We start from the raw sequence: 21,491 nt of genomic DNA, 5'->3' as shown, positions 1-21,491 counted from the left end.
GGTCTTTGTGATCCTAGAGACTCTAAATCTGAAGCAAGTATCAGATGTGACTTTCACTCTGTTGAGCTTGAAACTGTAGGTGAACCCTCGGTGGTGTAACACCACATTACAAAATTCACTTTACATTAAAAAAAAAGGCTACACAATGTACAATGCACATGGGTGCATATGCACATACACACACACACACACACACACACTGAAGATAGAGCCTGGGAAGTACTGCTACCCTGTGAATGCTGCAGCTGCTGCTGGGGATAGGGAATGATAAGGATGGTTATTCCTCCCTCCCCCGCAATTACCACCAACTCTTCCACCTTCTCATGGATACTGTTGATTTTATTTTATTGTTCTTCCTGCTTCTCTCCCTCCTTCCTTTTCCAACTCCTAAGCCACAGATGGCTTTTAGGAGATGGCTGTGGAAGCATGTCTGATGTGACTCCTTATGCAAACAGAGCTTCACACCAGTACTTATGGCACATTTTCTCTTTGGAAGCCTTCTTGTGAACAAACACAGTCTCATCACTTTTAAAGAAGTGCCACGAGAATCCGGGCCTGACCCATGTGTTCCAGAGGAATCCCAGTAATTGAGACTCCATGAAACAAGTGTGTTGAAAGTTACTGTGGAATATGTTACAAGTGTGTTCAGAAGTAATGACACAAAATTGATGTTAGTTGGTGCTGCACTTAAAGTAAATGGGGATCCACAGGTATAAGTCAGGTCAAAATTTTAAGTGACATAAAAGCATAATGCTCACCTATATGAGATGTCTATAAATATAATGTTTAATATATCTTTCATATGCAAGCAGATAGCACAGCCAAGTAATCCAGTCCCAGCCAATTCCTAATAACACATTGTTATGTCATAGGCAAAATACACTAATGTAGTTGTACATTATTCAGTGGGACTGATCAGAAATTGAATCCACTATAGAGAAAAATAAATATTAATTTTGTCAACTATCTGATCCTCTAACAAGTGTGCTTAAAATGAGAGTTTCTGAATTCATTTCATTCTCTTTGTAGTACAACATTATTATATTACTCTAAGAGTCCTTCAGTCTATGTCTCTCCATATTAAAGAAGGGCTGGCTAGGAATTCTTGCTACCGACTCGTCCCCATGAGTCTGAATAAAAGTGTTCTCTCCTCACATGTAACACAATTTGCTAATTGCCATCAGATTCAGAGACAGAATACTAAACTGAGACTTAAGCTTTTCTCAGAACAGACATTGCTCTAAGAGTTGTTTTAAAAAACAAAACAAAACCCTTAGATGACTTTCCTGTTTGTCACACTTTGGGCCTGCTACATCTCTCACACCATTTTTATGATAACATAACTGGCTGAAATGGAATTACTCCTGTTTTACACTGAGAGCAGAATCATGGCAATTATGTACATTGTCAGATCATTAAATGATCTCAGGTCTTAAGGGTAAAGCATAGTATGGGGTGTGTCTTTATTTGTCCAGTAGTGCATTCCTGAAAGTCAGTGGGAATTTTGGGCATCGAAGGAATGCACGACTGGGTGAGGTGGGCATACCATCTGCTGTAGATTCAACAAAGTTGTCCCTTCCTTCATAGATACATTTTCTTTTTTAAAGAGAGAGAGAGAAAGAGAGAGAGATTCAGACTCTGATCTCAGTTATTCCAGATTTATACTGGCATAAATCTATTGAAGTCAATCAAATTACTTTGTATCCACACCTGTGTGACTGAGGTCCGAATTTGCTGCAGTTTCCTATTTCTTGTTTTTTTAAAATGATTTTCCAAGACAGAGATTTCTGTTTTTGTGAAGGCCTTGTCAGAAAACAGGGAATGTCAGGGCAGATGGTGAGGCACAGCAAAGGCTGCAAATCTGAAACTCCTTGATGTAATTATCACCAGGAAAGGCAAGAGGTCAACTTGGAGTCACAAAGATTCAGTTAGAATTCAGGGATGCTGTTGGAGCTAACAGCTGGAAGAGGACTCACTTTTTTTCAAGTAATCTAAGTAAAGATTAGAGTTTATTTGCTGGAAAAAAGGCTGAAGATCTTTTCTTTTCTCAACCACCATTCTTAATAACATAACGTCTCCACTGTACATGGATAACATTTTCATTATTAACAAATGGAATTTTGTGTGCATCTAGTGGAAAATATATCTCTGCATAATTGCAAATATCACAAAAGATTGGGTGTCATTGAGGGAACCTATCTTTTAGCTCTCCCTTGTAATATTTATCTTTGACAACTGAACACGGACTTGAAATGATACAGTGATTGAAACACCCCCACAAATGTGTGTTTGTCTAACCAGGAATTAGTAATGTTTAGGCTGAACTGTTGCCGTTTCATCACGACATCCCGCCTCCCAGTTCCTAACCCTTCTCCCTCAAACTATAATACATTATGCGTGCTTTGCTTTAGCGCTGATGAGAAAATAAGACCACCTGTTTTATATAAGAAATCAAGTAAGAAGAACTGTGCAAAGCACCACTTGTCTGATTTGTCAATCCTATGTGGTCTTTTAAATGCAAAGCTTACCTTGCCCACATACTGAGTATCTGGACCTGTGTACTCCTCCAGCAAGAAAAACTGATTCCACATCCAGCCACGTTTGCTGCGGTGCAGGGTTTTCCCATCATCCTGTGAAAACCCCAGTATCCTTCCTTTTTGTGAATACTTGATAGTCCTTTTGGGGGATGGTGTCATGTGAACCACATGAAGCATACAGGTCCAGAACAGAAATGACAAGCAGTAGCAAGTCCTCATTGTTTGCAGCTTTAGAAAGGACGCTGCTGGGGTCGACGTCTCTCCTGTTTCACCAGAACAAAACTCTTGAAAGGTTGTATTCCACTTTTAAAGGACCTGTGAAATGGACAAAAGTTTCTGGGTGAATTGTAATCATCTCTTGATCAATATTTGTTAAAGTATATTTGCAGCCTGGTTGTTAAAACTGCATTCCTAACTTGCACATGCGGTTGGTTGCCACAGCTGTGCTTGTAAATCAGAAAACTGCACACACAAAAGGCCAGCACAGGAAATGGGCCAATCATTTGTACAACCACTGTATTTTAGTTTGTTACTAAAATTAGATTAATTTGTATGTATCAGGCTCTTTAAGTCTTCTCTGTCCTCCTCTCTCTCCCTCTTTTTCCCAGGTATATGATTTCATGCACAAATAATTGTTGAATCAGGTAATATGTTTCTTGATCTTAAAAATTAAGCAGGCTCCCGTTATTTAGGTACAATGTTTAGCTGGGTTCTAAATCACAGAGCCAGTTCCTAGCTGCTACTATGATGCTAATGGAGAATCCACACAGAAACAAAGATTTCAATTTACTCAATCACATGGCTCACCTTGGCTTTGCCCCTGCCTGCTACTATCCCACCTTCCCCCTCTGCACAATGGTTCCAGAGAAGCTAAGATTTGCAGTGCAGAGAGACACACACCTCCTGTGTCCCACCGCCTAAATCCTGCCTTTGCTTATACAGTGGAACTGCATCAGTTCCTCTGCCAAGGGACTTACTGTGCTATAGATGCAGGATTTGTTCAGAAGAGCGTAAATGAAGAAAAGGGCCTCCTGCAGGTCCCCTGAACTGGGATTAATTATATTTATTAGATGAATTCTGTAAGATATCTATGTCCGAAAATTCCACTGGACTCATTTTGCATTTGGAGTAAATCTGATCTGAAAATGTCTCTCCCAACACCTCCCCACCCCTCAACCCCCCATAGAGAAACAAAATCAAAAAAGAGAAAAAAAGTCATTTTTGTTTAATTTTTCCACAGAAAATTTCAACTTTTCAATGAAAAATAAAAACCCTAAAAATCTAACCAAAAGTTGAAAATTTTCATTTGAAAACCAAAATGTTTGCTTTGCAAATGCCACTGAGGTGCCTCATGGGAGTTCTCCTTCAGATGACCCACGGCGTCATTCTCTTCCATGGGCTGGGCTCCCTGGCTGGACTACAACTCCCATGCAGCTACATGTTTTTTTATTTTTTTCTTAACAGCTGCACTCCATTATGAGAGTTCCATGGCAATGATGCATCACGGGAGATGTGGTCTGGCTGGGGACCCTGCCCCAAAGAGGAGAATGAGGCACCTGAACTGCCATGAGGCACAGTGGCAACAATTCTGAATCAAAGTTGTGGTTTTCAGCCATAATTTTGTTTGTTTGTTTTGTTTTTCAGGTGTCTGTATTTTTAAGAAGTTAAAATGTTCTGCAGAAAGTAGACACTTTTCACAAAACAGTGAATTTAGCTGAAAACAAACTTTCTGTCAACAAACAGTTTCAGTGGAAAAGTTGATGAGCTTAATGATTATAAAGTTGGACTTGATTCTTCACCATGCCTGGCTAGTACAGATCCTTGCATCTGTGGGGAATCCAGTTTGTCAGTGAGCCTCTGCATGGACACAGGGATTCTGAAGCAGGATCAAAGCCTTGGTGTATTTTAGTTACTTCAATCAGAGATTTATCTGAGAAAGAAGTGAAGGCTTGAAATATTTATCACTTTCTAGCATCATGTTTTAAAAACAAAAAGAAAACATTTTAATAGGTGTCTAATTTATGCAGAAAATTATAGTTATAATGCAGGAAAATTCTAATTTTCTTCATTTCTTTTTTTTAATTGAAGAATCAAAGCACACAGTGAATGAACTCTGATTTGCATAAAATCGTGCATGTACATAGATCTTGGCATAAATTAGAGAACATGTTTTGTTTGAATTCTGTAGGTATATTCAATATCTCATTTTGTCTCCTGTTATTCTCAGTATGTTTCTGTTGAGTTCAGAGAACCATGGAAGAGCTCTCCTGTGGCTAATTTAACACCTGTAAATTCCCAACTTGTTAAGTGAAGAATGTGTCCCGTAATAGATAGTGTGTTACTATAAAACTCAGACTCACCTGACTCAAATCCAATGGAGTTTATTTTTTTTAAAATCATTTATTTTGTTTTAAGTGACAAACTCATCTAAGTTTCGTTTTAATTATCAGCAACTAGAGCTGGTTTGAACTTTTTAATGAAACAGTTTCTCATCAGAAAATCCCAATTTGTTGAAACCACATAACTTTGCAAGAAATGTTTCATTTTGTTGAAACTTTAATTGGGAGGGTTTCTCAGGTCCAGGATGCATTTTTGGAGGGTATCAAAACAACAGAGAGTGAGCCCAGATTAGCCAATAGGCCAGTGCATAGGGTACTCATCTGGGAAGCAGGTGATCCGTATTCATCTATCTGTTTTGAATCAGGGACTTAAGCCTGAGTCTCTCACATCACAGCTGAGTCCCCTAATCACTGGGCTATTTGCTAGTCTGGAGTGGGTCCCTCTTGTTTTTCACTTTTTTTTTTTTTAAATTCTCTGTTTCATCCTGATGTGGAGCAGGACATTTATTGAAATCTCAAAAATGTTTTCAGGAAGGGCAAATTGTTTCCTGCCTAGCTCCATGAGCAACTCCAAATACTCTGCAGTGAAAATATATATTTAAATGTATATTCATTAAGCAACAAGAGCAATATACAACAATAAATTAGTTTCTGATCAACTTTTGGACAAAAGTGTTCTTGACAAAATCTAGGGAGTACATTTTACTTTCTGCTATTTTGTACTTACAATGCTTAATTATTTTTTCATTTGTTTGCAGTGTTTTTGTAGCAGTGTTGTTCCCAGAATATTAGGGAGATAAGATGGGTGACGAAATATCTTTTACTGGAAAATATTAGTGAAAGAGGCAAGCTTTTGAGCTACACAGAGCTCTTCTTCATCTTCCATCCCCCCACCCCCACCCCCCGAATCGAGGAAAGCTCTGTTTAGCTTGAAAGCTGGCCCAGAAGTTGATCCAATAAAATATATTTCTTCATCCACTTTGTCTCTTTATTTTTTCATGTCTTTCTCAATATACTTTATTATATTCATGGAATATATGGGCTTTTTCCTGTTGTTTATTGAACCCCCATACATCCACATATCTCACAACAGAATCTGCCTTCTGTTTAAGGCTTCTAGGATTACATAATTATTCCTCCCAAATCCACCTACTCAAGAAAACACTAGAAACTCAACATCGGCCAATACACTCTATTTCCAACGCAGAACCATGGACCAATGGACATGTCTAACCCACTTAGCTAGGTAGTACGTAGGTTGAAGTCAACAGCAAGCTCTACCCATGAGTGAGGTTAAAGGCAGCAGCTCTAGGAATTTCTGCAATGAGAAATTCTGCCCTGCTAAGCAGTAATTCTTTAACAGAGGATATACTGGAAAGACTGTCTGCTTCCACATTGTATTCCAGTCAGGGCAGGAGTTAAAATACTATAGTGAACTGGCTTTCTGCATGGTGCTGCCCTCTAGTGAATGGTTCACTGGGCTTGCTTACTGGGCAATAGGTCTTGTACTGTCAGCCAAACTCTTTCATCTCAATCAGTAGAGGCCTGTGTTTTGGGAGCTAATGAACCATGGATCTAACTTTTCCCATTGTGTGTGATAATATTGTAGATGTATGCATTCTCTGTAGAGTTAAATGTGTTATAATGGTGGGATGTTATAATGTCTACACTGAAACCAATAGCAAAACTCTCTCTGATTTTCAATAGGAGCAGCGTGGCATGGAAGTCTGAGAATGGAAGGAAAGGTTTTGTTTGTTTTCTTTCTAACTTGTGAAATGTACTGTGTCAGATACTATATTACAGCATTTATCCAGCATCTGTTGCTTGAGTCTTTCCCACCATCTAGTCAATCGATCTATCCTTCGTTTTACACAATGGAAAACACTTTATTTCCTTAGTTACATATGAGTTAAAGACATTATTTATGACACGCTATTCATATAGACACTTGAATGCACATATTGTGACCTGCATCCTTTCTTCAGGTTGCAAACCAGTTACATCTGATGCTCTTGAATGGTAGAAAATGAATGCTTTTTGCTGTCTGTGGAAGTAACCTGAAATCATTAAAATCTTCCAATGCAGTGAGTGAGTTTGATATCAAAGTCCTTAGGGAGTTCCAGGTAAATGAATTATCTTCATATGAAAGACATAATTCTCCTTAATACATTAACAATTGAAAAAAAAATTCTTAAAGCCTTTTGAATGTAAAACATTCTATTTAGATTCTTGAGGTGTACTGTGAAATAAGGCCTGCTGGGATCAATAGCAGGGATTTGTTAGCAATGATGCCAATTTAAATGTTACTATAGCAATCACCATGGTAATGTATTTAATTAGTGCTGCACAGTCACTCACAAGCATGATATGCATCTATTCTAACCTTCAGCAACTTTACAATAGAGCATGCAGAATAGTTTGTTTCAGTTGTTGACACTGAAATAAAGTTCCATTCCAAATGAAAAAATAAAAATAATGGAATATAGATGCATAAGCATGGTCCATCATATTTCAACTGACTAAAGTGTATGTTTATCTGCAGTAGAAGCACTAGATATGTCTCTCCTAAGTCTTTACATAAAAATGATGTACTTCTTGTTCTTAAAGGTCCAAAGAATCTACAAAGCTGGGACACATATTTTATATAGGATACGCAGCAGTGTGGGCCTAATTTTGTAGTCGTTTCTCATGTGAGTAGTCCCTGGCTCTGACTTCTGTGAAACTACTAACATGAGTAAAGGCTGTAGAATTAGGTGTGAGATCAGTATGACTTTTAAAGAGCAAGATATTTGTAGATGTAATATGGAGTGCGTGTCCTTTTTTCCCCCCTCCAAAATATAAACGATGGGGAAAATACTAAAAAGAACAAAAGGGTGAAAAAAATAATCAATTAAAGTGTGTGCACTAAGAAGCCTAGCGGACGTGAGCCAAATCTAATGTCATTAGCAGAATACTTTGGGGGGTTTAGGGAGACACAAAAGTAGAATTTAAATAGATTTAATAGTGGTTATCACAGACTGTGAGTATTAAGGATCTAATGTTATACCCAGTGGGGTTAGTGGAAATATTGCCATTTACTTCAGGCGGAACACGATTAATGAACAAATGATTCCAAATAATTAAGAACCAGATTTTCAAGTGCTCAGCACCTACAATTGAGGCCAGATTTTAGAAGAGCTCTGATCCATTTAAGTACCTCAACAAGAGCCAGATGTTTAAGAACAATCAGCATCAACAGCGCCCTTTCTGACAAGAGCTAGTCAGTAATTTTCTGACAAAACTGTTTTTCTTCAGAAAATGCCAATTCAAGAAAAACAAAAATGTTTTAAGAGCGCGAGACCTACCCTGATAACTAAGTACTTCCTTGGGAGATGCAGGGAGTTGAACTTGAACTATAGAGTCAATCCCTCTCTCTGGCCAAGAGCTATTTAATTAGTTATACGAAGTGGTAGAGCTTCAACAGGCGAGACTGAGAGTCCTTTAGTTTTTAAGGTCAGGCTTGACAAAGCCCTGGCTGAGATGATTTAATTGGGGATTGGTCCTGCTTTGAGCAGGGGGTTGGACTAGATGACCTCCTGAGGTCCCTTCCAACCCTTATATTCTATGATTCTATGATTCTATGATCCTGCCCCTGAATACCTGATAGCTGGTTAGGGCACTCAGCTGGGATATGGGAGACCCTTGTTTAAGTTCCTGCCCCAAATCAGGAAGAGCAGGATGTGGATCTTACAAATCCCATGTTGTTCTGCGGTGAGAGGATTATCTCACTCTTTAATTGAAACACTTTGGGCCAGGTTTTCAAAGAAGTTCAGCACTCAATGTGCTGCTGAACTGTTTTAAATAGATGTCCCCTTACTTTGGTACTTATGGAAGATGAACTCTTTTTTGAAAAATCTGCCCAGTATTGTGAATGCTGCACTGTGTTGAAATATTAGAAAGTCTATTGAATTCATGTCTATATCCACATCTATCGGCAAATAAATCTCTGATGAATGGGGTTATTAAAAAATATTTATCTTATTATTGAAATTAGAGTTAGCATTGTATTTAAAAATACCGCAAGTCCTAGAGACATTCTAGGTGGAGATACTGGGCTAGGTTCAGCCATAAAATAGACTTCTTTTTGCTTATCCAAGGTTTCAGACCCTTGGTGCTTGAAATTCTTAGAGCTTGAAATTCCCCTGGAGGGAACTTGCAGTAGTTCAATCCCTGCTTCACTGAGCCACTACAGTCGCATATGTGAGTGAAGATGGCAGGAGGATATGTTGATTCATATCTGAATAGTTCCCATGGGTAAGGGCTTGATGTCCACTGGCATATCCCTAGAAGAGTGTGGCGGTGAAAACACCATCTTCCCTCCCCAACAGTGAATCCCTTTTGGGGAGTGGGAGAGTACACTTTTACCCCACTCTGAGCCCTGGTCTACACTACGAGTTTAGGTTGAATTTAGTAGTGTTAGATCGATTTAATCCTGCACCTGTCCACACAACAAAGCCATTTTTGTTGACTTAATGGGCTCTTAAAATCTATTTCTGTACTCCTCCTCAATGAGGGGATTAGTGCTTAAATCGAAATCACCGGGATGAATTTGGGGTAGTGTGGATGCAATTCAACGGTATTGGCCTCTGGGAGCTATCCCAGAGTGCTCCATTGTGACTGCTCTGGACAGGATACACTGGCCAAGTAGACAGGAAAAGCCCCACAAACTTTTGAATTTCATTTCCTGTTTGGCCACTGTGGCAAGCTGAGCAGCACAGGTGATCTTGGAGTCCCAGAATTGCAAAAGAGCTCCAGCATGGACTGAATGGGAGGTACTGCATCTGATCGCTGTAAGGGGGAGACAAATCCATGCTATCAGAACTCTGTTCCAAAAGACGAATGCCAAAATATTTGAAAAAAATTTCCAAGGGTATGATGGACAGAGGCTATAACAGGACCCACAGCAGTGCCACGTGAAACTTAAGATGCTCGGGCAAGCCTATCAAAAAACCAAAGAGGTAAATGGCCACTCTGGGTCAGAGCTACAGAGCACTATTTTCCAGGTCTGTCTGTCCAAGTCATCCTGTGTGCAAGAAGCAATAAGAGGCTATGGAAATGTACTTTAGAAGCTCAAGTGGTGTTAAAATGTTACTACATTTCTTTCTGTGTGTGTGTGTGTGTGTGTGTGTGTATGTGTGTTGTTTGAATAGATAGTGGTCCCGATCTTGACGCCCGTTCTTCCCCACCTTAGTCTAGTCCCTTTTCACTACCCTGGTGATACAAATGTGCAGGAAAGCAGCCCTACCAGGGTAGCTTCCGATTTCCCCTATCTCCTGCCTTCCAGTCTGGGATATAGATTTGGTGAAGCTGGCTCTGTGCCATCCTCTCCGCTGGCATATAATGTGACCAGAGAATGCTGGGTAATTATAGGCTGTCAGCCTGCCATTGATCCCAAGCAAAATAATGGAACAGCTGGTAAAAGACTCAATCAATAAAGAATTAAAGGAGGGTAATATAATTAATGCCAATCAGCATGGGTTTGGGGAAAATAGATCTTGTCAAACTCACTTCATATCTTTTTTGGTTGAGATTACATGTTTAGTTGATAATAGTGCTGATGTAACATACTTACACTTCTTTAAGGCATTTGGACTTGGGACCACATAACATTTTGATTGAGAAACACGATCAATACAAAATCAACATGGTACACATTACATGGATTAAAAGCTGACTAAATGACAGGTCTCAATTTTTTTTTTTTTGTGAACGGGGAATCATTGAGTAGTGTGTTCCTTGTGGGATGGGATGGGTTCCTGGTGCTATGCTATTTAACATTTTTGTCAATGACTTGGAAAAAAATAAATCTTTACTGATAAATTTTGCAGATGACACAAATATTGGGGCAGTGGTAAATAATGAGGAGGACAGGGCATTGATATAGAGTGAGAAATCTGGGTTGCTTGGTAAACTGGGCCCAAGCAAGCAATGTGTTTTTCAGTATGACCAAATATAAAGTCATATATCTAGGAACAAAGAACTGTATCCTGGGGAGAAGAAACTGAAAAAGACCCAGGGATCAATGTTGGATGATCAGCTGAACATGAGCTCCTGATACAACATTATGGTCAAAAGGGCTAATGTGATTATTGGACGTATAAACAGGGTAATCTTGAGCAGGAATAAGGAGGTTATATTACCTCTGTATTTCACACTGTTGTCACCATTACTGAAATTGTGTGTCCAGTTCTGGTGTCCACAATTCAAGAATATTTTTAATAAACTAGGGAATATTCAGATAAGAGCCCTGAGAATGACAAGGATGGGAATCTTGCCTTATCCTGAAAGACAAAAGGAGCTCAATATATTTAGCTTAACAAAGAGAAGTTAAAGAGGTGACTTGTTCATAGTCCGTACATTCCTACATGAGGCTGCTCTAAGCTGTGTCTGGATCTGACTTGGCCTCGGGCAGTCCCACATGTTTAAAGCTACCTTTGTACCCCGTTGCCTCATGTATTCTGATAGACATCTGGCACAGTGGAATATTTGGCCCTATAGTTCCAAGAACCCAATACACTTATTGAAACTTACAGTAATAGTGCAGGGAATGTCAATATAAATATGAGGTTGAGATTTTGTGTCTGTTCTTATGTCTGTCCGGAAAGAATCTTTATCATAACTCCCTTCCATCTTCATAATAATTGTTCTGATGACTTGTGCATTTTCTTTGCTTTGTTAAAAGTGAGTTACAAAGAGGAAAACTTGTTATAGCCTACAACTATCACCGACAGTAGTTCATAAAAGAAAATTACAGTACCTCAGCAAATCCTTATCACAGACAGTGTTAATAACAGTAGTGCTTTGTACTCCTGTGGTACAGGTTGTTTCAGATTTCTTACACTGCCTGCTGCCAGCTTTTATAATTCAACTGTACAAGCTCAGATGTTTGTTTAAACTAGTTCCTACTAAAAGTGCCAAATTGGTAACTCTGAACAATGAAGGTCTCTATTTAACCACAGGAATAGCACTGGTCCTACTAGTGCAAGCTTCTTATACTACCCCATCAATTCCTCATATGCCACAGTGATGGATGACCTTATAAAAGCCGGTGTAGAGAGTTAGGCTCTAACTCTGGCCAGGTGGGTTTAATTCTAGGGGTGAGGCAATATATCAGTCTTCTTATCCATTTAATCCTTGGCCTCTCTACTGAGACTGCATTTAATTGTACTGATACCTTTTTATGATTTGGACACTTGTTCACTAGCAGTGGGACTGAGACCGCTACCTCTTTCATCTAGACCACCAAATAGGCTTTATGTGACACTGAAAACAAATTTTGGCCATTGCCATCCTGGGCCACATTTGAACTGGTGACCTAGAGGAGGAAGGTTTTGAACTTCAGTCTGAACTTCTAGCTCAGGTTCTGATCTGCATTACACTATTATAGAACTTCTGATCTGTTTTACCAGTATGAATCCAGAGTACCTTCACTAATTTAGTGGTGTCACTCAAGATTTATCTAGCTCCCTGTCTCTCACTGCCCTTCAGAGTCAAATACAATAAAAAACAAAGGAAATGATTGCATTAAACCCTGTCTGGTTTCTCTGACACACTTTGGAAAACAGAGGGCCACATTCCCCAATGCAGTGCAGCTGCCTTGCTCCATCTCACCAGCATGATTGAGCCCCCAAACCATCTTAATTCACCCAGAGAGGATCAAAGTCAGGGTGATCTACCAGTGACGAAGAGCATTTACACAACACAACATTCCTCCCAGGCTACATGCATAGCAGGTTAAAGGCATCATGTCTGAATCCTGCTCCATCACACTAATCCTCAGCTGTGGTTTTGGCCCTTGACTATTCTCAGGGCATGTCTACGCTATAGCCGCTACCGTGGCATAGCTATGATGCTACCACTGCACCACAGCGTAGACTCTTCCTACATCATGAAGGGTTTTTCCACCAATATAGTTAAGTCACTTCTCCGAGATGTGATAGCTTGGTAGGCCAAGGGTTAGGTCGCCCTCAGTGTGAAATGTTTCCCATCCCTGACCAATGTGTCTAGGTTGACAGAGTTTTTAAGTGTAGACCAGACCTAAAATATAATAGAGGAATTAGCCCTATAAGAAGAAATAGCAGTATCAACGGAATGCATAGGTAAGTACTACAGACAATTATATTCAGTCAGATTTTCTCTTTCCTTGCTTTCCGTGGGAATGGATATTTTTAGGTGCAGTACCTGGGTGATGTCCCCATCCTCTGTGACATCCTAACCATTTCTACAGCATCAAATTGTAGAAATGGTGTCACTATAGAATATTATGATGTCAGGCAGAGGTTAAGCAGTAGAATCTATTGAAATGCTTTTACTGCAGCTGTCCCAAAAGAACGGTAAATTGTTCCTAAATAGGAGTCTCCAAGATGAGGGCTAAAGGACTTGGGTGAACAAGCAGCTGTTCATGGCAGCGAAAATACCTTAAACTGCCTGATAGTGAATGATATGATATTTTATAATAAATATTACTATTAGATATTAGTAATAAATAATAAAGTATATTGAGATGTTATTTCCCTGCTGGCTAACGTGTTATGAATTATTAATAACAGAGTGAAGGTAATGATATAGTGACATAATCATAATGATGCAATGTTGTAAAAGTAAAATATATAAATCTATAACATTCTTTAATAATATGACCTTTAAATGTTCAGTGGAGCAGTTGTGTGATCTGCTGTCTGGATAATAAACAAACCTTTTAACATGTTGTAGAGAGAGTGTATCTTTTTATGTGCACGCACACATTTTCTATAAGAATAATCTGAAAGCAGAAGTGGAAAAGTTCAAAGAGAATGTTTTAGCTGACACTCAAGCTGGTTGAAACTTTGATGAGAAACGGTCAAATTTTTCATATAATTTTTGCCAAAAAAATTCACATTCCTAGTTGACCTACAGCAATAGAAATTAGGAAATTAAGAAAATTGAATGTAGTGAACCATCTTAAATGTGTAACTGTATCTCTATATTTATTGCAGGAGTCTGGTGGTGTGCTGCAAAGCCTAGGAACCCAAAATGCAAGTTAAGGATCAAATATAGGCCCTTTTATTTCTATGCTTTGGTAGTTCATGTCACAGTATTAGGCTAAAGATTTGAAGTAAATGAGAGCTTGGATTCTTACTTCACTGAGACCAGAAATTGGCCCTTAATTTAAATGATTAAGTTCTAACTTCATTTTGACTTTTTTTCCCTCTAAATGGCCGTTTATTTTACAATAATATGTATTTGTGCTAAGTTGCAAGAAGTCTTTTAATGTTATTCTTCAGGGGTCTGATTCAAAACTCTTTGAAGCTTTCAAGAGGCCTTTGGATCTGGCTACATTTTATCAAACCTGGATTAGCCCCCTTCCCCTCACCCCCAAAAAATCTACAGTTGATTTATGTTTTAGTGATGTAGCTGAAGACAAAATATTAAGAGAGGGAGACAATTTGCCTTTTTTTAATAGATTTATATATATTGGTCTGAAAGGTAAGTCAGTTAAAAATGTTTCTCCATATACACTCCCTTGATACTCTTATTTTGAAACACAGCACATCCCTCATTGCAAAAATAGAGCTGTTCATGAAGATCTGTTACTTTTCAGTTTTTACAGTTACTACCATGCACTAATATTTTAAAACATTTCATTGAAAATGTAGTCAAAACACTAAGTGGCAAAAGCATGTCTATTTTTATACAGTGCCCAAATTCTGTGTGCATTATGATTACATTTTACAAGAAACTGTTATGAAAACACATGTTTTATTCACTCTTTTTTCCACTGTCGTTAAATAGTACCTCAGGAAAACTTAGATGCCTGTATAATGTTTTGGTGCTGAGAATATACAGAGTTTTCTTACAAATAAATACTTGATATCCGATATCCAAAAGAGGGAGCCATAACATTGTGCTTTATTTTTCAATTTTATGTGCCTGTAGACTTGCATACCTTTTTCATTGTATTTTCAGTGTAAACATGCATTTTGCTTTGACGTTTTTGTTCTTATGTATTTATATACACAAACAACACAGTACTAATAATTTAACCAGTTAATTGATCTAGCAGTTTTAACTAGAATTGTGTAAAAAAGTCACATTGAATGTCAATACTTGAATGAGAGCGGAAAATAACCATTATCTTGTTATAAGACAGAGGACTGGGAGTCAGGAGCTCTTTCTTGATTTCTTGACTCTGCCAGATTCTTCTGATGTGACTTTGAAAAAGTCACTTGGTCTCTTTCTGCCTCAGTTCCCCTTCTATGAAATGGAGAAAAATAATACTTAGCTACCAAACAAGGAGGGGCGGGGTGTTTGTGGGCCAAAAAATAAATTTGCAGAACACTGTTAGATTTTATTTTGGATGGAAGGTTCTACACAAGCATCAAGTATTATTATTTGCAAAGTGAGACTTTACTTTGAAGCAAATTGTGTTCACAAATCTCTACCCACACTCTGAAAAATTTACCAAACATGGGCGGGGATTGTTCTCTCAGCTGGGAAGCCAGTAAACAAAGGTGTCTGCCTTTTAGGAATACAATAGAGAAGTAGATAAATGTATAGTATTTTCCTAACTACTTCAGGAGCTTCTATTTGTTCCCTCCCAAATGCTGCTACTACTTTCAGTGAGCTCCAGAGTGCCGCTATAGATAAGAAGAGGTATCCTGCAGCTTTTGACAGAAGAGGCGGTGGTGACAGGACGGACACTGAGTTGTCAAATTGGACCCCTAAGTTGTCCAACAGATGAATTACAAAATAGTTTTGGTTTGAAAATTTCTTTGAGAAGCAAACTCTGGCTGATTTTATATATCACCCATTCTTGATGCTCTTACATTATTTTTACACATAGTTTTAAAGGTCTTCCATGATGATGCACTGTGTGTTTGGAAGAAACAGCAATACACAGACAGGAGAGTTATATAACTATGGTATTACAGAGTGGCCATGTGAAAAGAAAAATGGATCCAAACGAAAACCTTAGTTTATAAAACCCTTAAATCTTAAGGGATAATTTCATACAGACATAGACCCAGATCTGGGTAGAAACCCAAATTTTGTGCCTAAAGCCAAACTCTCTAGTTAAATATTTATACATCATAGCCATATGAAATGGGCTTTAAAGGATAGTTTTTACTGTCCCTCCTTGTTGTTAATTAGCAATAGGTATTGAAATAAGAAGTATAGTTTTTTTTTCACTAATATTAATTCAAAGTTTCTAATTGTCAGCTGGGGAGGTAAGATCAGTGTGTTGGGTTGTGCACCAATACCAGCCCTGGTAGGGTTAATGAGGACTTTAGAGGCTAATTAGATTACCTGGTGTTACCTGACAGAAGTAGAGCAAGGATTAATTGAGAGGGGAGCCCAGTTGGGGAAGGTCTGGGACAGTACTACAAAGCTGGGGCTGTAGAAGGAGGAGTCTGCTATCACTCCCTAAGATGAGGGACATTGTCAGGGACAAGAAGGAAATCCAGGGGAAGAAGCCATGAGATCCTGCCCTGGAGTAAGGAGTTTAGCAAGAGTGTAGGAGAGGTTGAAGTAGTGTTGGGCAATAGAGTAAGTTCCTATGATAAACCCAGAAACTGGCAAGGGAAGGGAGAGATTCTGGATAGTCAGGAGCCATGGGACACAGCAAGAGAGACGGGCACTGAGCAGAAGAGGACTGCTGGTTTATAGGGTTCCTGAGCCAGAATCCAGTATAGCAGGTGGACCTGGGTTCCCCTGCCAGATACTGATATAGTGGCACAGAGTTTGGCTGACCATTATCTGGAGATGGCATTTGGACTGTGGTCTTGTTGGACTCTGTAATGCCAGAAGTGGTGGGCTAAATGGGGACCTGGCCAGAAGAAAGAGTATTGCAGAATGAACAACTTAACAGGTAACATTCTACAAGTCAGAAACCTGAATATTAACATGATGAAATACTGCGTCCCCTCTTAAAAATCAGAACAGCAAGCTGACCACATCCATCAGTGCCATTCATCACTCTGAGCTGGATCATACCCCACTAGATCCATATGAAGAGGTGGGTCTTCACATGCATATCCTCTTTTTATGTGGAAACTAGTGAAACCCTTAATGAATGTCTGGAATCTGCATTGTTGGAGGGGAGGAGTAGATGGGATGAGGTTAGAGGTGGTGACAAATGTTGTCAGCCCTCTAGTCATGTGTGTACCTCACCTAGAAAAGACATTAGCCCCCTCTGGTTTTACTACCTTTCAATTGTACGGGGGAGACTGCTACAGCCTAGGAAGAGTCCCTGAAGGTGGAGCTTCACTGCCAGAGAGGTGGGAGATCCCTGCCAGCAGCCCAAACCAGTGTAGAAACACATGGTCTTTACAGTGATGGTCATGGCTTACCACAGATGCACAAGGGTTGGGCTGGGGTCTCCTACCCTTTTCTTGGGTGAAGACAGAAGCCATGCCCCCCCTTCCCCAAAGAAGAATGTGAGGGATCCCCATGAGGAAATACCCCTTGCAGAAATTTCCCTTACTGGGCTCATTCCTCTGCCCTTTATCCTGGGAGGGGAAGACCTGGCCTGGCCCTACCTGTGGAAGGTCTCCTAATTATTTTACCACTATAGAGTGTATTACATCATTGAAATAACTGTTTCAGCATGGTAGAATGCGCCTGATTCGCAGGGCTGGATTAACTTTTTTCTGGACCTGGCACCAAACATATTTGTGGGCCCCCATGTGGTTGTGATGTGCCCTTTGCAAGTGTGGTCCTAGTGTGATAGCACCATTGATGCCATAGTAAATGTGGTACTGCTGGGATGGGAATAAAAACATTTATTCAAAAACAAAATAAGATATTTAAAGCCACACTGAGACCTCCACTCAGCCCATAGAGAACAAACTGGGCTATCAATGTACCCTGAACACCACTGAATTTGGTTTGTGTGGGAGAGGGGTTGTTTGTTAGTTTTGTCTTTTTTCTTTAAATACTCAGGGCCTGCTTGGGGACCTGAACACAAATGCTTAATTAGCACACTTATGAGCCATATTATGCCTGAATGTATCAGTCAGTGGTGTCTCACCTGCATTCCCCCCCCCCCCTCTCCACCCAAAGTTATGTTTTGTAAATACATTTTTTGAAAGCTGCATTTTCTACTTTGGTACAATAATGTTTACAAAACTTTGGGGCGGAGTGTGGAGAGGAAAATTGCTGGTGCCCATCTTTTGCAGGGAGAAATGGCCCCTGAGAGAAAACACACACTTTACCACAAAGGCTACCACAATCAAGCCTCAAGCTTCTATCCCAATCTTCACATCTGGGCTCTCTCTCCCCCTCCCCGCCCCATCCTTCCTACTGTCCCCATCCCACACAACTAACTCCATAACAAAGGCTCTCCTCAATCTTCCTGCTACTGCCCACCCCCTGACACACACTTTCACCCCAGGGCTGTCACCTCCCTCTCTTCTACTACACCCCCCACAATGAGCCAACCCCCACCTTCAACCCAGATTCTACCCTGCCTCCCTTTGCTCCCATCACACCAATCCCCACCTTAACACCCCTTTCTCCTACACCCCCCACACAGAGAAACCGCCAGTTCCCCCATTGTACCACAACTTGCCTCACAACTGCTCCTTTCCTCAAAAACTGGGCTGCGCCCTCTCCCCTCCCCAGAGTGCAAGGGGGCAGTTTTGGGCATTCCCACTGGCAGGGGGTGTGGCAGCTAGCACTGACAAGCCCCACTGTCCCCACCCTGCCCTGCTCCCAGGGACCACAGATAACCACTCCCACCCTGAAGTGCAGGATCAAGACGGTACCCAGGAGCCCCCGGGCATCACGTTCACTGGGGGGCTGCCCCAGTTCCCCAACACCCCAGAAGAGAGGGGGAGACTCAAGGGTGGGGGGAGTCAGGAGCTCCAAGCGGGAGGAGAGCGCAGTGGGTTTAACGCCATGAACCCCCTCCCTGCACCAGAGCATTTCCTTGCTTGGGGTTTCTCTTTGGTCCACTCCGACAACTTCAGCTGGGGTGGCTGGTAGCATGGCATGGGGCATTCTGGGACTAGTGGTGCAGTTGGCAGCACGGGTCCCAGGGCCTCAGCAGAACACAGCAGCAAACTACAACTCCCTGCAGGTCCCTTTTGAACCTGTGCACTGCGCTCCCCAGGCTGCTGAGTGTCTCAGCTGGTGCCAGGAAGTTGCTGACTCTTCACATTGCTGGGCTGTGGCCCAGGCTGGATTAACCCTTTGTGAGCCCCTTCCAAGTGTGGGCCTGGTGCCACGGGAGCCCTTGTAAACCTGGTATTGCTGATTTGTTTTATCACTACACACACCACTGTCTCATCTCTCTCATTGTGTGGCTTCTACATCAATGCATTCTATTATATATTTCAGGTGTATGTCTCACATATGTTACTGAAACAAGTTTTTTTCTCATTTCCCCCTTAACTTATTATTTATTTGTATTACCATAGCCCCTAAAATCCCTAATCCTGTACCAGAACCCCATTGTGCTAGTTGATGTATGAACACAGAACAAAACCAACAGTACCTGATCCAAAGAACTTATGATTTAAGTAAAAGACAAGAGACAATAGATGGGTACAGACAGGGCAGTGTAAGGGGATGGGATGGGATGGGATGGGGTGTACAGCCAGGATGGGCAGGGATGGTGTCTCTAGCCTCTGTTTGCCAGAAGCTGGCAATGAGCGCAGGGAATGGATCACTTCATTCATCACTCTTCATTCCCTCTGGAATTGGCCACTGTCAGAAGACAGGATACTGGGCTAGATGGACATTTGGTCTGACCCAGTATGGTTGTTCTTATGTAGGCTTCATAGAATCATAGAATATCATGGTTGGAAGGGACCTCAGGAGGTCATCTAGTCCAACCCCCTGCTCAAAGCAGGATCAATCCCCAACTAAATCATCCCAGCCAGAGCTTTGTCAAGCCTGATCTTAGAAATATCTAAGGAAGGAGATTCCACCACCTCCCTAGGTAACGCATTCCAGTGTTTCACCACCCTCCTAGTGAAAAAGTTTTTCCTAATATCCAACCTAAACCTCCCCCACTGCAATGGGAAGACCATTACTCCTTGTTCTGTCATCAGCTACCACTGAGAACAGTCTAGATCCATCCTCTTTGGAACCCCCTTTCAGGTAGTTGAAAGCAGCTATCAAATCCCCCCTCATTCTTCTCTTCCGCAGACTAAACAATCCCAGTTCCCTCAGCGTCTCCTCATAACTCATGTGTTCCAGTCCCCTAATCATTTTTGTTGCCCTCCGCTGGACTCTTTCCAATTTTTCCATATCCTTCTTGTAGTGTGGGTCCCAAAACTGGACACAGTACTCCAGATGAGGCCTCACCAATGTCGAATTGAGGGGAATGCTCACGTCTCTCGATCTGCTGGCAATGCCCCTACGTAAACATCCCAAAATGCCATTGGCCTTCTTGGCAACAAGGGCACACTGTTGATTCATATCCGGCTTCTCGTCCGCTGTAACCCTTAGGTCCTTTTCTGCAGAACTGCTGCCGAGCCATTTAGTCCCTAGTCTGTAGCGGTGCATGGGATTCTTCTGTCCTAAGTGCAGGACTCTGCACTTGTCCTTGTTGAACCTCATCAGATTTCTTTTGGCCAAATCCTCCAATTTGTCTAGGTCTCTCTGTATCCTATCCCTACCCTCCAGAGTATCTACCTCTCCTCCCAGTTTAGTGTCATCTGCAAACTTGCTGAGCATGCAATCCACACCATCCTCCAGATCATTTATGAAGATATTGAACAAAACCAGCCCCAGGACCGACCCTTGGGGCACTCCACTTGATACCGGCTGCCAATTAGACATGGAGCCATTGATCACTACCCGTTGAGCCTGACAATTTAGCCAGCTTTCTACCCACCTTATAGTCCATTCATCCAGCCCATACTTCTTTAACTTGTTGGCAAGAATACTGTGGGATACTGTGTCAAAAGCTAAAGGAGAGATTTGGAGGAGGGATTTCATTATTGTTAATGAGGTAATTTTGTGGATATTTATGGGAATCATCTCCCAAACTTGTGAGATATCATGGGAGAAAGCACCAAGCTACTTATTTGAAAATTTAACAAGTGGGCAATGGAGGCTGACACCATGAGTATAATCAGAGGTGGTCATTGATAACTGAATAGCAATTGAGAGGTGATAGGTTGTATGGGGATTGACTGTGAAGGGCTTTGAAAGTGAAAACAAGTAGAATAAGTTTGATTCAGTAGAGAAGGAGGAGCCGGTGGAGAAATTTAAAGAGAAGGGTAACATAGTCAAAGTGACTTGTATGTCCTTTGGGTGGTTGCTTCTCATCTGCAGACCAGGAGAATATTCTTTGAGTGGTACTTGTGAAGATCTCTGTTTGCCTCTTTGTCACACTGTTACTGAGTTATTCACATCCTAAGAGGAAAATGGCTTTGCTGTCCAGTTGTAACAGCTTTTCTGCATCTACTTGACAATCATGATCTGAAAACACTTGATCAGAAATCCTGCATCATAGAGATAAATTTCATATGATGTATCGTTGTTTCATTAAGAAAATCTCAACACAAATGCACTATAGTACTCAGTGAAGATGTAACAGTCCTTTTAACTGTCGTGATCTATATGTGTGACATACTGAATATTT

General features: G+C 40.8%; 1 protein-coding gene across 1 annotated transcript in view; it reads right to left on the bottom strand.

The window, feature by feature from the left end:
• CDH9 (cadherin 9) overlaps positions 1-21,491 on the bottom strand; it is a 136,460-nt gene that overhangs the window by 97,430 nt on the left and 17,539 nt on the right. Inside the window, exon 2 of the mRNA XM_084619616.1 lies at positions 2,529-2,852. Within this exon, the coding sequence (XP_084475742.1) occupies positions 2,529-2,756 (228 nt within the window). The 5' untranslated portion in view covers positions 2,757-2,852. The remainder of the gene's footprint in view (positions 1-2,528; positions 2,853-21,491) is intronic.

Source organism: Lepidochelys olivacea (assembly GCF_965140295.1).
Source record: "Lepidochelys olivacea isolate rLepOli2 genome assembly, chromosome: 2".
NCBI lineage: Eukaryota > Metazoa > Chordata > Testudines > Cheloniidae > Lepidochelys > Lepidochelys olivacea.
The sequence above is the reverse complement of the archived record's forward strand: the minus strand, read 5'-3'. Positions and strand labels throughout refer to the sequence as shown.